This window comes from Myotis yumanensis, unplaced genomic scaffold, assembly GCF_028538775.1.
Source record: "Myotis yumanensis isolate MYYU_CA2020_CCGP unplaced genomic scaffold, mMyoYum1.0.hap1 SCAF_15, whole genome shotgun sequence".
NCBI classification, from domain to species: Eukaryota; Metazoa; Chordata; class Mammalia; order Chiroptera; family Vespertilionidae; genus Myotis; species Myotis yumanensis.
This window is the reverse complement of record NW_027223766.1, coordinates 2,148,618-2,162,281: the sequence shown is the minus strand read 5'-3', so window position 1 is coordinate 2,162,281 and position 13,664 is coordinate 2,148,618. Positions and strand designations below refer to the sequence as shown.

The window sequence follows — 13,664 nt, the reverse complement described above, 5'->3', positions numbered from 1 at the left end:
CGCTCATGACCCCAGTGCGACCACTCAGCAAGCGTGGATGCAGCAACGGGGCGGGCCTGCTGAGTACTGGACACAGGATGATGGTGGTTGAACGACGGCCTTGAACTAGAATTCCATAGACCCTCCACACGGGCTTCTGATAAACTGGAAGCCAACAGCTTCCGGTTTCACTTCAACCTAATTACTAGGAGCTACTGGGTATCCTATGGAAATTCAGAAGTTTCCATTTTCATGTTGATCTGATCTGCAGGCCAATTTCACATAACACACTCCAAACACAGAAGTCAAATTGTAGTTTACTGAATACATGTGTTAGAGATAAGAAGTCCAGTCGGTAGCAATTAGATGGGGAAAAAATGTACTTGAGAAGCAGCCAAAGTCTTCATAATAGAAATTTGTTATACCTCAAAACTCATCTCAGTCAATAATTCAGGACTTTTTCCATTTATGCAATGTCAGTTGGTTGAGAAAATGTTTATGTATTCATTTTTCCTTTTCAGGGTGGATTTGATGTAATCTGCTTACTTACTAAGAGTAGCTACTTCAGAAGAATTTTAACCTAAATTATCATGTTTTAGGAAATTCACATGTCAGAAGTGGGCTGCAATTGGCAACATGAAATGCAGCACTGTTAAAAGTAGCATCTTGTATTAACCTTGACATTGCATTTTCGAGAGCCTTGGCCAGTGTGGTGCAGTGCGCTGGGGCTCCACTCCCTGTCAGGGAACACAGCCAGGCAGCGGGTTCCACCTCCGGCCAGGCCTTGTACAGAGGCAGCCATCGGTGCTTCTCTCACATTGAAGTTTCTCTCTCTCTCTTTCCCTTCCATTCTCTCTAAAATCAATAAAAACATGTTATCAGGCAAGGAATAAAAAAAAACCCTGCATTGTCTAAGGAGAGAATGTGGAATAGCTAGGAAGTGGGGCTTTACCGCAGTTAACGAGGGAATGATTTGAAGGGGGTGAATACAGAGTCTTTACTACACATTTATATAAGCTAAGTCTCACGGGATGGGAAGTGGCCTAGCCAATCATCAACGCTGCTGCAGTAGCTATGCATGGTGCCAGGTGGGTACAGACTTACCCAGGGGTCACTTCATAAGCTATGCCACTGAGTCAACTGTAATTACAAAAATAAAAGTGGAGGAAAAACCCGGGCTGTTGCTTAAACCCTGTGGAAGGCGCGTGCCGAGTCTTCCCACGCCCTCTGCGTGAGTCAAATGCCACTTGGATTTTTGCAGTTATTTCTGGGGCTGAGAGCGAAGAGGAAAATAAGACAACTGTTACATTAAAATGGTTACAGGTGAAACAGACGGCGACGGCTCAGGAGGCACATTCCTGACGGCCTGGCCTGTCCGAGCCCCACACCCGGGCGCATGGGAGGCTGTGATGTCGGGAAAGAGGGTTAACTTTTCCTCTTCCCTGGAGACCGTGATTGAGCACCTTCCTGAGGCTGGATGTTCCGGGTTAGTCTCACTGCTTTTATTCTCGTGACAAGTCACTTCAACCAGCTGAGGTGCACTCCTCACTATCCGTGCCACAAATGAGGGAAAGAGGTATTTGTGTTGGACTGCTGATGAGAACATGAATCCATACAGCACAATCGATGTCTGGGAGGCAGGCACCCAGCAAGTGGCATCAAGCGGTCCGAGTTCATTGGTCAAGGTGGCAGAATTAATACCAGGATGTGTTACAGGATGGCATAGTCCACTTTAATGCAAAAAACAGCCTTCAAAAATATACAGCTGAATTTTAAGGACTTTAAACATAATTATCATTAGGAGGGAATTCCAAGGGAGAAAGGCCTGCATGGGAGGGAGGAGGATAGACAGAAGTTCGGAACGGAATCATCTCTGATTTGACGGCTAACAAATGCCACCTGCATGGGCTTACTCACAGGGAGGTACTGTGGGTCGGAGTGTAAATGCAAACATGTTGACTGCATAATCTGAGCTGCCTCTTTCATACAAGCATGATGGAAGCAACAGAAGAGTCTGAGTTTAAGGTAAGAAGCCACGGCATGAGACTTGAGTAGAGAATGAAAACGGGGAGGTGGCTGTGGTGCGATGAGACTGGGAGCTCCCCGATTCGGGATACTGCGCCTACAGAACCAGGTTCAGACCGCTCTTCCCACTCCCGGAGCGCAGCTCTGAGTGGCCGGCGGCAGGGAGGACACTGATTTCAGCAGCTCACATCTGGAACGGGCACTGGGGGACCGCCTGGCAGAGGTGATGGGCGTGGACATTGATGGTCGTAACCTCAGATTGTGAGTGCAAAGATCAGGCATCAAAAGAGGGCATTCAAGGAGGGTTTCCCCAAAGATGAAAGGCGAGCTGTTGAGAGATGCCACGGGGCGGACCAGGGACGGTCCAGGAGACACAGATGTGCTGAGCTTGCATCTGCAGTTTTTGCTCATTTGTAAGCAGTGATTTCCCCAACATGCTTTGTGTCTCTGTCAGTATTTTACAAAGTTATTCTTTGCTGAGTGAAAAGAAAACATTCATTTCTGAATATAAGGAAACCGTTTTCTCCTTATGAAGTTTAGCGTTAGGTGGCAGGTGATTTTGTTCTTGCAGGTGATGTACATTTTTCCTGGTATTTTGGACCCACAGGGAATCATTTTCTTCTGTTTCCTGTGATAAATCATTTGATGGGTGTTTCTTTGTTATTTTGGAATGCTATTTTCTTCCCTTCCCTTGTTCTGGGATACTGTGCTTAGACTTTATTTTTAGTTATTATTACTGCAGTTTAGTCTTGTTTAGTATCCCTGGTGAGGGAGAAGTGTTCAGCGGGGACTGCCCACCGCCTGGCTGACTTCCCTCAGGATCCGGCTGAATCTCAAACCCTGAGAGGGCGCCGGGCCCGGGGGCCATGCTGGCCCCCTGCTCACTAGTGATCAGTCAGGCCTGGCGTTCGGAGCGGATCCTCCTGTCTGCTGAGGATCTCCGCTAACGACACGCGTGAAAATAACACCTTCAACGTGCCCTGGGCCTCAGCCACTTACACCATATCGTCTCCGTGACCAGCTCCTGCCCAAGGGTGTGTGATTATCTGCACATGGATTTTAATAGAAAAATCGGTGACGCTACTTCAAAGGTATCCACACCCCCCTTTTAAAAAGTTATGTTCCCTTTTCTTGTACAAACTAAAATAAATTAAGGTTAAAAAGACATCTGGAGCAGAACGTGAGGAAGGGATGGTCGTACACATGGTGATGCGATGCAGCCTGCAGGGCACTGCCCAGTGACCGCAACAGCGATGGCTAGAACGCACACGCCCGGCGGGGCGTGCGGCCATGCCTACCGTTCTCCTTGTGCACGAAGGCTCCCTGCGGAGAGTCGGGAATGCCCTTCCAGACGGTGATGGGTTTGGGGTAGCCGGGGTCCATGGTTTTCATTTCCTCACTGTACCTCCAATACCTACAGATGATGGAGAAACAACACACGCGTCAGGAGAAGGTGATGTGCGCAGCAGCAGCGGACACCACCCCTCGCTGCCTGCCGCCCGGGCCTGCAATGATCTCAGAGCTGACTTAGCCTCTGGGAAGACAGCGGGACCAAAGCATGGATTCTGTTTCCTCCCCTGTGCCTGTGAACACTGGGTATGTTATTGTGCACATAGTCAGTCTGCTAAAGTTAATAAAAAATACATTTATAATCCAAAAGGGTAGCATCAACCTATGTATTTTTTAAAATCTTCCTTAGGCGGTAGAACACTTTTTTGGGAAATAATGTCAAGCAAAATCTTGCTCCATTTATTCCTTCTGCAATAGCTGAGCGTGTGCTACATGCCTGGCAGTATAGTAGGTGCTGGAGACATGCGTGGAGGGAGGGACAGCTGTTCGCCCCGCCTTACGTGTGAGGGGCGGGAGGGGCCAGTGTGATGCCGGCAGGTGCAAAGAGCGAGTAAGAAGCTACAGCAGACGGTGTTATCCAGGAACACGGTCAGCCCCTCCAGTGCTGGGACAGACCCCTATGTTCTCAGCCTCGTAAGCTGATGTCTGGGATGTTCTAAGGATCAGCAGTAAACTCGCCTATTTCAGGGCAGACAGAACGTTCTAGGCATGACGTGATGTGATCACAGCACACCCCTCAGGGGGATCCACTGCTCCTGTTTGAGAGGAGGGTGCTGGGAGGAGGATGACCAGCAGGCAGGTTACAGCCAGTCCTGTCTGGTTGTAAAGTCCTCCCTTTCCTCTACATGCAACGAATGTTCCCAAAATTCACCTGACAACCATTTCTAAATGCCGCTGATCATTGGCTAAAGCTAGTGTTTGACCAACAGGTTTGAAAAATCACACACTTTATGCATGAACTTGGAACTAGCAGCTTTGGCTAAAACCATGAAAAAATTATTTTCTGGTCTTTTCTGGATACTTCCTGGGCCAGGATGGGGGACAGGTCCTTTGTCCATGGCTGGGCTCCGGGTGGAGTTTCTGCTGTAGATCCCTACCAGCCTCCCGCAGGTGAGGGGCACACGGCCCTGCACACGGCAGAAGGAAGGCGGCTCCAGGAGGGGCCCCAGGACAGCCGCAGGCCGCGTGTTCCGCAGGAGACAGGTGTGTCCCAGGTTCTCATCACAAGAAAAAATGAGTGTGCTTTTCCGTTTGATGCTAGTGTAATCCCACAATCACAGAAACAAACCTATATTTTGACTTCTTTCTTTGAAAACATCTGAGTTTCTCCAAGGTTAAGCCTAGCATGAAGTATGGCATAGAGCCTGGGACACAGTGCTGAGGAGATGCTGAGAGGTGAGCTGGGACACTGCATCTGAGAGCTGAACACTATGAGGATCAGTGTGGGTCCGAGGGTCCAACTGTAGCTCAAAACGGACCGGGCAAGCAGGGATCCGTGGACGAGGCCCCGCTGCACATGGGACAGAGGAGCGACAGGCCTCCCTCTGAACTTGTGGAGCTGCTTCAAGAGCCTCCCTTTCAGCTCCTCCCTCTCTGTGGTTAGGAGCTGTCACGAGATCCCTGCGTGCAACACGATTACATGTCCAGCATCTCAAGCCTATACCTCCGCCCAGGTTTTAAGCAGAAAGATGCCAATGGGAGGTAGAAATAAGTAAAGACAAATACATTCTTAATTTCTCAATATTTTCCCTCAAAAATACATATAAAATATGTAAAATGTTAAAACAGATAAGTATTGTAAATATACACCATAAGGAAGAAAGCTTTTGCTAAAAAGAACTTTTGAACCAAGGGAAGTAAAATGATAAGAAAACGCAAGGAGAGGGGAGGCCAGGTAGCTTGGCCTCCACAGCTTCTGGCCTGATAGGCTACAGGGAAGAGAAACAAATACACGCCACATGTTTAAACTCATAAATGAGCCTCCTATTTGGTAGAGGAAGATTTATGTTGTTTGTTACTTTAAAACATGTTAAAAACATTTCGATTCCAGATTTCCACAGCTGATCTCCTCACAACCAGCTCTTTCACCCACAGGACATGCCTGCGGGAGGCGAGAGACCAGCCTCTCTAACCACTGAACGGCCTTCCCCGGCGACTGCATACTGACCTGTTCCCCTTGAAGAAATAGGTTTTCCCAACGTCCTCCCACCAGATGGCGGAGTCGATGCCGTGAGGGGGGATCCCGCTCCCGAGAGAGACCAGGTCGTGCGGGTAGCCCGGCTGCAGCGTCGTGTCCTTGAACACCCAGTACTTGTTACCTGTGGGAAGTAAGTGCAAGTGCACAGCACGCTGATTCAGTGTCAGAATGGGAACGCGCCCGCGGACAGTGCATTCCAAACGGTGCCCACGACACCCACAGGCGGCTTCGCGGCGCTCACATGTGGGGCCTGCACATTATTTCTGAACACCCGTGTTATTTTTGAAGTGGATATGGTGAGTAACGATTTAAGAACCCAGTCAGCATGGTGGACTCAGTTAAACAAAGACAGACCTACAACTGGCCCCATGCAACCATCCTGAACCAAGGATCACGGATGCTCTGTCTAGGCCCGTGGTCGGCAAACTGCGGCTCGCGAGCCACATGCGGCTCTTTGGCCCCTTGAGTGTGGCTCTTCCTAAGCCTTAGGAGTACCCTAAGTAAGTTAATAACAATGTACCTACCTATATAGTTTAAGTTTAAAAAATTTGGCTCTCAAAATAAATTTCATTCGTTGTACTGTTAATATTCGGCTCTGTTGACTAATGAGTTTGCCAACCACGGGTCTAGGGACCCAAGGCCCTGCTCGGTCCAAGGCTGCGTTGTCTGCATCCTGCCGCCCTCAGACGCTGAGCCCATTAAAGCTCTTCTCTGAGAAAACACTTCCTTGAGACCAACCCCTTCCCTTCATGATCAGCACCCGTAACCCCGCAGTCTTACAACCTCATCCACGTGTCTAGCTGTCCCCATCCCTCCGTGTGAGGGGCTACTGAGGGGAGGAGAACATAACTGACCTTTGTTTGGAATCACAGAGCGGGCAAAGTGCTAGAGAGAAGGAAACTGCAGTCTGTTTGCTGCTGCTTTGGAATGATCTACAGACAACAGTCTGCAGGCCCTGCCCCCGGAGGCTGCCCACTCTCCCGCCGCGGCTCCCTCCCGGGACCCACCGTTGTCTTCCCTGCACTCGGCTAACACCTGCTGCCTGATCGCCAGCGCCTCCCAGGGAAGCCATTCTCCACCCTCATTGAGTTTTTGTATTGAGGTATAATTGACATGGAACTTTACATTAGTGTCAGGGGTACAATGTAATGATTGCACACTTGTATAAACCGGGAAATGACCCCACAATAAGCCTAGTTACATTACAACTTTCTTTTTCTTGTGCTGAACACTCTTAACATCTGCTGTTGGCGCACCTTCCATGTGTGCAGCAGTGTCAGTGACTGCAGTCACGTGCTGCCCCACCCGGGACGCACTGGCTTGTCATGGAAGTTTGGACTCCTTGACCCTCTTCACCCAGTGGCCGCACAAGCCTCCTCCATCCGGGCAGCCACCAGCCTGCACTCTGCATCTATTACTTTCGTTTGTTTTGTATTGTAGACTGCACACATACGTGGAATAACACAGTGTTTGATTTCCTCTCTCTGACTTATTTCACGTAGCATAACGCCCTCTAGGACATCAGTGTTGATGCAAATGGTAAGATTTCATTCGTTTTTAGGGTTGAGTACTGTTTATTTATCCATTTACCAATCAATGGACACTTAGTTTGCCTGTATGTATACCTTGGCTATCTATAATAATAAAAGTGTAATATGCTAATTAGACCTGATGTCCTTCCGGATGTCCTTCCTTCTGGACAAAGCCACAGTGGGCGGGGGCTGCGGCAGAGCCCTTGCATGAATTTCATGCATCGGGCCTCTAGTTGTAAATAACACTGCAGTGAACACTGGGGGTGCGTAGGTCTTTTTACATTAGTGTTTCACAGTCTTCAGATAAATACCCAGCAGTGAACAGCGGGGTGTTAGGCAGTTCCGTTTTAATTTTCTGAGAAACCTCCGCATGTTTCCCATCACGGCTGCACCGTCTGCATCCCCACTCAGAGCACGAGGTCCCCTGGGGTGTGAGCATGAGAAATGCTGACAGAAGCTCCATCGGCCTGCTGTCCAGGCATCGCAGGAGAGGCCAGTGTGTGAGAAAGAAGGTGACAGTTCCGCCAGGAAATTCTTATTATTGTATAAGCCCCTTTTTTAAAAAATGTGTTTTGGAAATACTTCCTTGGACTGTGGGTGTTTTCCATCTGGACAGGGAGAAACAATCAGCCTTCCACTACAGAAGACATCAATTCCCTTTTTTTCCTGCTAGAAGCAAACCTGGGGGACTTTTAAAAAAATACACTTATATTCTCTTTTAAAAACAAAGTAAGACAGGAAATCACCAGCAAGCATTTGTCAGGTGGCAAGATGAGATCCCAGCAGTTAATTGTGCACAAAATTAGGAAAATCAACACCTTGCCTGCATATTTGTGGCACAGAACTCAAGAAATAACTCAATGATGATTACGAGTTATAAATTTAACTCTCCAGGCTTTACTAAGGACACACAGGGAGACAGTTCCTTCCGCATCTTGATGAGGAAAGATTTTCACATCACAAATTGGAAGTGACTTCATTTCTGTTATTTAGATGCTGAGTATATGAGATTCATAGTCAACTATTTTCCTTTTTTAAACACAGGAGGTGGATGTGTACCACCTTGCCACTCAATAGTCTGGTTCTCTAGGAAAATATCGCCTCCTTGGCAGGCAGAGGCATTTACTAAATTCATAGGCGCTGCCATCGCCAAGAGCAAGTGGAACAAGCTGCTCCTGGTGACACTGCTCTGGGCAGAAAGTAGAGGAAGATGCCAGGTCTGATTAAAGACAGAGAAGTTACAAATAATACAAACAGCCTTGCTTATCGTTTGGGGCTGCAGAGGACATTACAGATTATATACTGCAGTAATTCTTTAGTGAGATCCATCCACCCACCCACCCATCCATCCACCCACCATCTATCCACCCACCCACTCATCCACCATCCATCCACCCACCCACTCATCTATCCACGATCCATCCATCCATTCATCCATCATCCATCAATCCATCCATCATCCATCCACCCACCCATCCATCCATCTACCATCCATTCATCATTCATCCATCCACCCACCCACCCACCCACTCATCCATCCACCAGCTCATCCATCCACCTACCCATTCATCCATCCATCCATCCACCCACCCAGTCATCCATGCATCCATCATCCATCCATCCTTCCATCCATCCACTCATCCATCTGGTATCTGTCCACTAAGAGCCTCGTATAGCCCGTCACTGAGGGAGCGGTGGATACAATGATGGAAATACTCAGGGTGCTCAATCCTGTGCAGTTGAAGGACTGGCAGAGGGGCCAGACACTAAACAAAGAATCCCACAAAGAATTTTTAAATTACATGCTTATTCCTGCATGGGAAAATGTCGAATGGAGTTTTAAAAATGTTTATCAAGGGACAGGCCGTGAGAGCCGGCACAGGGTCAGGGACACTGCTGGCCGCCAGCAAGGAAGCAGGCTGAGTACCCCTCCTCCTGCTCCTGCTGCTCAGGAGACAAAGAAGAGTTGGGGGGCCTCCCCATCACGGACACAGCATCCTGGATGCCAGGAGGGCAGAGTTCCTGGGCACTCGCTGAGCCAAACAGGGGCCATGCAGGCACATGTCCCAGCTGATGCTCCACCTGATCCCCCGCGAGGAATGCCAACCACGTTTCCAGTGGAGGAACCGAGGCACAGGGAGTAAGTAACTCGGCCACTTCACAGGGCCAGTCAGCGTGTGAAACCGCATCTGGCTGCAGCCTCCGTGTCCTCACAGCCGAGGCCGGACCCGCGTGTCTTCGAGGCCAGACCATCCCCCATTCCTTAAGGGAAGTCGGCGAAGACAGAATGAATTGTAAGGACTCTTGCCTTCGCCTGGAAGTTCAGCCTCACTTAGTACCAGTGCCCCAAAGGCCACATCTCGTTTCCCTCAGCCTCGCTACAAGCGCTGACCCTGAGGTGATTGCTATTTGCTGCTGTTGTTGTCAGGAGCCCCTTGTCTTTGTCTGTTTAAGCTCATTTCTGTCCTTTGGGTCTGGACCTGGCTCCTGGGGTTGGCTCAACCACGCTGCACACAGCCTGCGGCGGCTCAGCCGGGCTCAGCCCGGCTCTGCCCGGCCCCACAGACCCGAGGTTATTGTTCTGAGCAGAGCAAGTGCTGGGGACGACGGGCCAGTCCTCTGGGCTCACCCTGCGTGCCAGGCCCTGAGCAGCTCCACCAGCAACACCTGCCACTCAGGCAAACAGCAAACAATGCATCCCACAGGATGGAGTGAATCCTTCATGAGCAATTTCCTAGTTTATTGTAAACTATTTAATATAAACTGGTTACATCAAGCAAAGTCTGAGAAGTGAACTAGATTTCATTGCATAAAACAGCAAGCAACTTCAGAAATCTTTTAAAAAGAAACCCAAACCCCTTACTTCATGGAAAAATGGCTTTTTGTTAGATTGTTGGTTGTTGTTTTTTTGTTGTTGTTAATCCTCACTGGAAAATATTTCTTCCATTGATTTTAAAGTAGGATTTTTTTCCTTTTAAATGTTTTTATTTATTTTAGAGAGAGAGGGAGAGATAGAAAATCTATGAGAGAGACTTCTATTGGTTGCCTCCTGCACACACACCCCAACCCTGGGGATTAAGCCCCAAAATTCGGGCTCTGGGAATCAAATTGGGGACTTCTTGGTGCATGGGTCGATGCTCAACCACTGAACCACACGGGCTGGGCAATTTCCCATTTATTTTAGAGGGAGTGGAAGGGAGGGAGCGGGAGAGGGGGAGAGAGAGAAGCACGGATGCTAGAGAGACACATCAGTTGGTTGCCTCCCACACGTGGGATTGAACCTGCAACCCAAGCACATGCCCTTGACCAGAATCGAACCTGAGACCCTTTTGTGTGCTGGCTGACCCTCTAACCTAGGGGTCCTCAAACTACGGCCCGTGGGACACATGCAAATACAAATATTGTATTTGTTCTCATTTTGTTTTTTTACTTCAAAATAAGATATGTGCAGTGTGCATGGGAATTTGTTCATAGTTTTTTTTTAAACTATAGTCCGGCCCTCCAACGGTCTGAGGGACAGTAAACTGGCCCCCTGTTTAAAAAGTTTGAGGACCCCTGCTCTAACCACTGAACTACTGACCAGGGCAGGAAAAATGGCTTTTAAATCATTCATTCATTCATTCATCCATTCATCCATTTTACTTTTTTTGGTGCTTTTAAGCAAAATCTAAAAAGTCTACAAATTTGACTTGTACATGGGATACCACATGGAAAAACATAAATGAAAGAATTAAAATTTAACTTCACTGAATTTGTGTTTCTAGGCAGCACAAGTGGTCCCTTCCACCAGCAGGAGTGCCGGGTCACCTCCTGAGGGTGCAGCGGACAGGGCAGGGGCCCGCCTCACCTTTGAAGAAGACGAAGTTGCCCTCGTTGTTTTCGTACACCGCGTCGATCCCCGGGGGCAGGCCGCGCCAGAAGTAAGTGATCTGCATGGGGTACCCGTCCATGACCCTGTTGTTCCTCACCCGCCAGAACCACTGGTCCTGCAAGCCAAGCACAGGAGGCGTCAGCATCGCCCAGGCCCGCGCTGAGGCCGCGCTGCCTCGCACCCCGGAGCAGCAAGACACCTGCCCCCACTCTCCCGGGGCTTCCAGCCGCCCTCCCAGAGCTGACCCTTTGGGGGTTCCAAAGGTAACAGAGAAGCACTCATCCAGGCACTGAGGTTACACTCAGGGCCTCCCCGGGGGGAGGGGGGAGGGGTGCAGCCCAGGCCCTGCCAGGTGGAGGGAGCCAGCTTCTGAGCCGGAGGCAGGAGGGGTGGTGAGCACCACAGGGCGGGGATGGCGCCTGCCCCCACCTGCACCCAGCGCCCTGAGGTGTCGTGGGGTCCTCTGTCACCATCCACTGTGTCCTGCTGGGGTGATGAAGTACACGGTCGCGGAGAATGACCAAGTGATCTTGAGAAAGCGTGAGCGAGGACCCCAGTCTTGGTCACTGCCCGCCTATTGCTCCCACAGGGCCCTGTGAAGGGGGCCATTTTGGTGATGGTTTCCTGGCTGTGTAAACACGTGTGAGTGTGATGTGCTCCCATGGGTCTATTTCTTCTTTTGTTTCTCTTGCCCAAGGAGATATATCAGAAAAAAATATGGTTACGAGAAGTGTCTGAGAGTTTTATGGTTTTGAGTATAACGCTTATGTCTCTAATGAACAATAAACTAACAAACAAAATAGAAACAGACTCATAGATACAGAGAACAGACTAACAGCTGTCAGAGGGGAGGGAGGCTGGGCAGCTGGATGAAAACGGTGAAGGGATTAAGCAGAAAAGAGAAGCAAAAACTCATAGATGCAGACAACAGTGTGGTCATTACCTACCGATGGAAAGGGATTGGGGAAGGGGGAGAGGCTGGAGGGGGTGGTGGACACACAATGCAATATACAGAGGATGCATATCGAATTGTACACCTGAAACCTATGTAATCTTATTAACCAATGACACCCCAGTAAATTCAACAAAAAAGAAAAAGACAGATTCTCTAACTGTGTGTGGTGATGGATGTTAAAAAAATAAAGTGGGGTCCCCGTTCAGTGACGGTCCTGAGCGGAGACCGCGGTGTCCTTAGCTCACCTATTAAGAATTCCCATCCCTTGGTGTTTTTTAAATATATTTTTATTGATTTCAGAGAGGAAGGGAGAGGAAGACAGAGAAACATCAGTGATGAGAGGGAATCATTGATTGGCTGCCTCCTGCATGCCCCCCACTGGGGACTGAGCCTGCAACCTGGGCATGTGCCCTTGACCGGAATAGAATCCAGGACCCTTCAGTCTGCAGGCCAACGCCTTATCCACTGAGCGATACCGGCCAGGGCCCATCCCTTTGGTTTTGACCCAAAGAAAAATGTGACATTTACAATAAAAACTAAGTCCCTGCTGGATAAAGTGTATGCTTTTTTGACTCGATGTACCCAGGGCAGTGTATCCAACTTAAATTTTTAAACATCGAATCCAAGTAGTCACCTCGATCATTTTCTATACATTTATCATGTTTTATTTTCTTCATTGACCTGTTGTTCTCTGAATATTTGCTCATACTCCCTGCCTCCTGGGCTGGAGCCCCCTGTGCCATTGGGACATACCCCTGGCAGCCCTGGCCAGCGCCGAGCCCCAGACAGAGAGGAACAGCCGGCGAGGGACCAGGAGACAGCGGTCCATGGCCGAGTGCAGGGCTGGACCCACAGGAACCCTCCAGGCCATCCGCCCCGAGCCCTGCCCTCTGTGGGACACCACCCCTGTCACCACCCTCTGCTCATCCTCCCCTCCTGGGAGCCTCCTCATTCTCTCTTCCTCCATTTCCTTAAACACTCAGCACAGGCATCGGGGACATTTCCAGGAAGCGCTGCCCTCTGGGTGACCTGTCCTTTGTCCCCACGGTATGCAGTGGTGTCCCGGGCCAACGGGCCATGACCGGGTCCTACTGTGGCCGGTGGACAGGAGTCTCATGTGACACAGGCGGAGGCCAAGGTTCAATGGTGCCGTGGAGTATGGCTTTCAGCTTCCTCTCTGGTCATATTCTTTCCCCTAGACTTGCCCACAGGGCTGAGGAAACTGGGAGCCGAAAGCCTGGGGCAGTAAGCAGTGACCCACACGGAGAGAAACCGAGTCAGAGCCCTCTGCCCTGCAGCTCAGAGCGGCGAGGTGGGAGCAGAGGCGGCCACGAGGGATGGGCCCAGGGAGACACCGTGAGCGGGCAACAAAGGAGGCGAGGGCCGGGGAACAAGAGGTTGCCTGAGAGATAGGGTGGGCTGGCAGAGAAGCCCCCGCAATTACTCAGCAAGGAGCTGGGGATCCTGAGGGCAGGGCTCGGGGTCAGGAGGCTGTTGCCACAACAGGGGGTTACCAGGGCCTCGCTGCCTCCTCTGCTGTGCTCTGGGGAGTCCTCTGCGCCCCGTGTGGCTGGGATGTATGTACTGAAGTGGGGAGCTCAGCAGGTAAGTGCCTTCCTTACACTCAAAGAACATCCTCAACAAACAACGCCATTGTCACAGGACAGTGACGGCTCTAACCCAGTGTGTGTGTGTGTGTGTGCACACGCACATGCGTGCACCTGCACACGCCTGTATGCATGTGTGTGCATGTAT

The 13,664-nt window shown here is 50.0% G+C and overlaps 1 protein-coding gene across 1 annotated transcript in view; it reads right to left on the bottom strand.

Moving 5' to 3' along the window:
- Positions 1 to 13,664, bottom strand: part of MMP16 (matrix metallopeptidase 16) — a 156,820-nt gene that overhangs the window by 3,304 nt on the left and 139,852 nt on the right. Inside the window, exons 7-9 of the mRNA XM_070391840.1 lie at positions 10,931 to 11,069; positions 5,522 to 5,672; positions 3,303 to 3,418 (exon numbers count right to left, since the gene is read on the bottom strand). Coding sequence (XP_070247941.1) covers positions 3,303 to 3,418; positions 5,522 to 5,672; positions 10,931 to 11,069 — 406 coding nt within the window. The remainder of the gene's footprint in view (positions 1 to 3,302; positions 3,419 to 5,521; positions 5,673 to 10,930; positions 11,070 to 13,664) is intronic.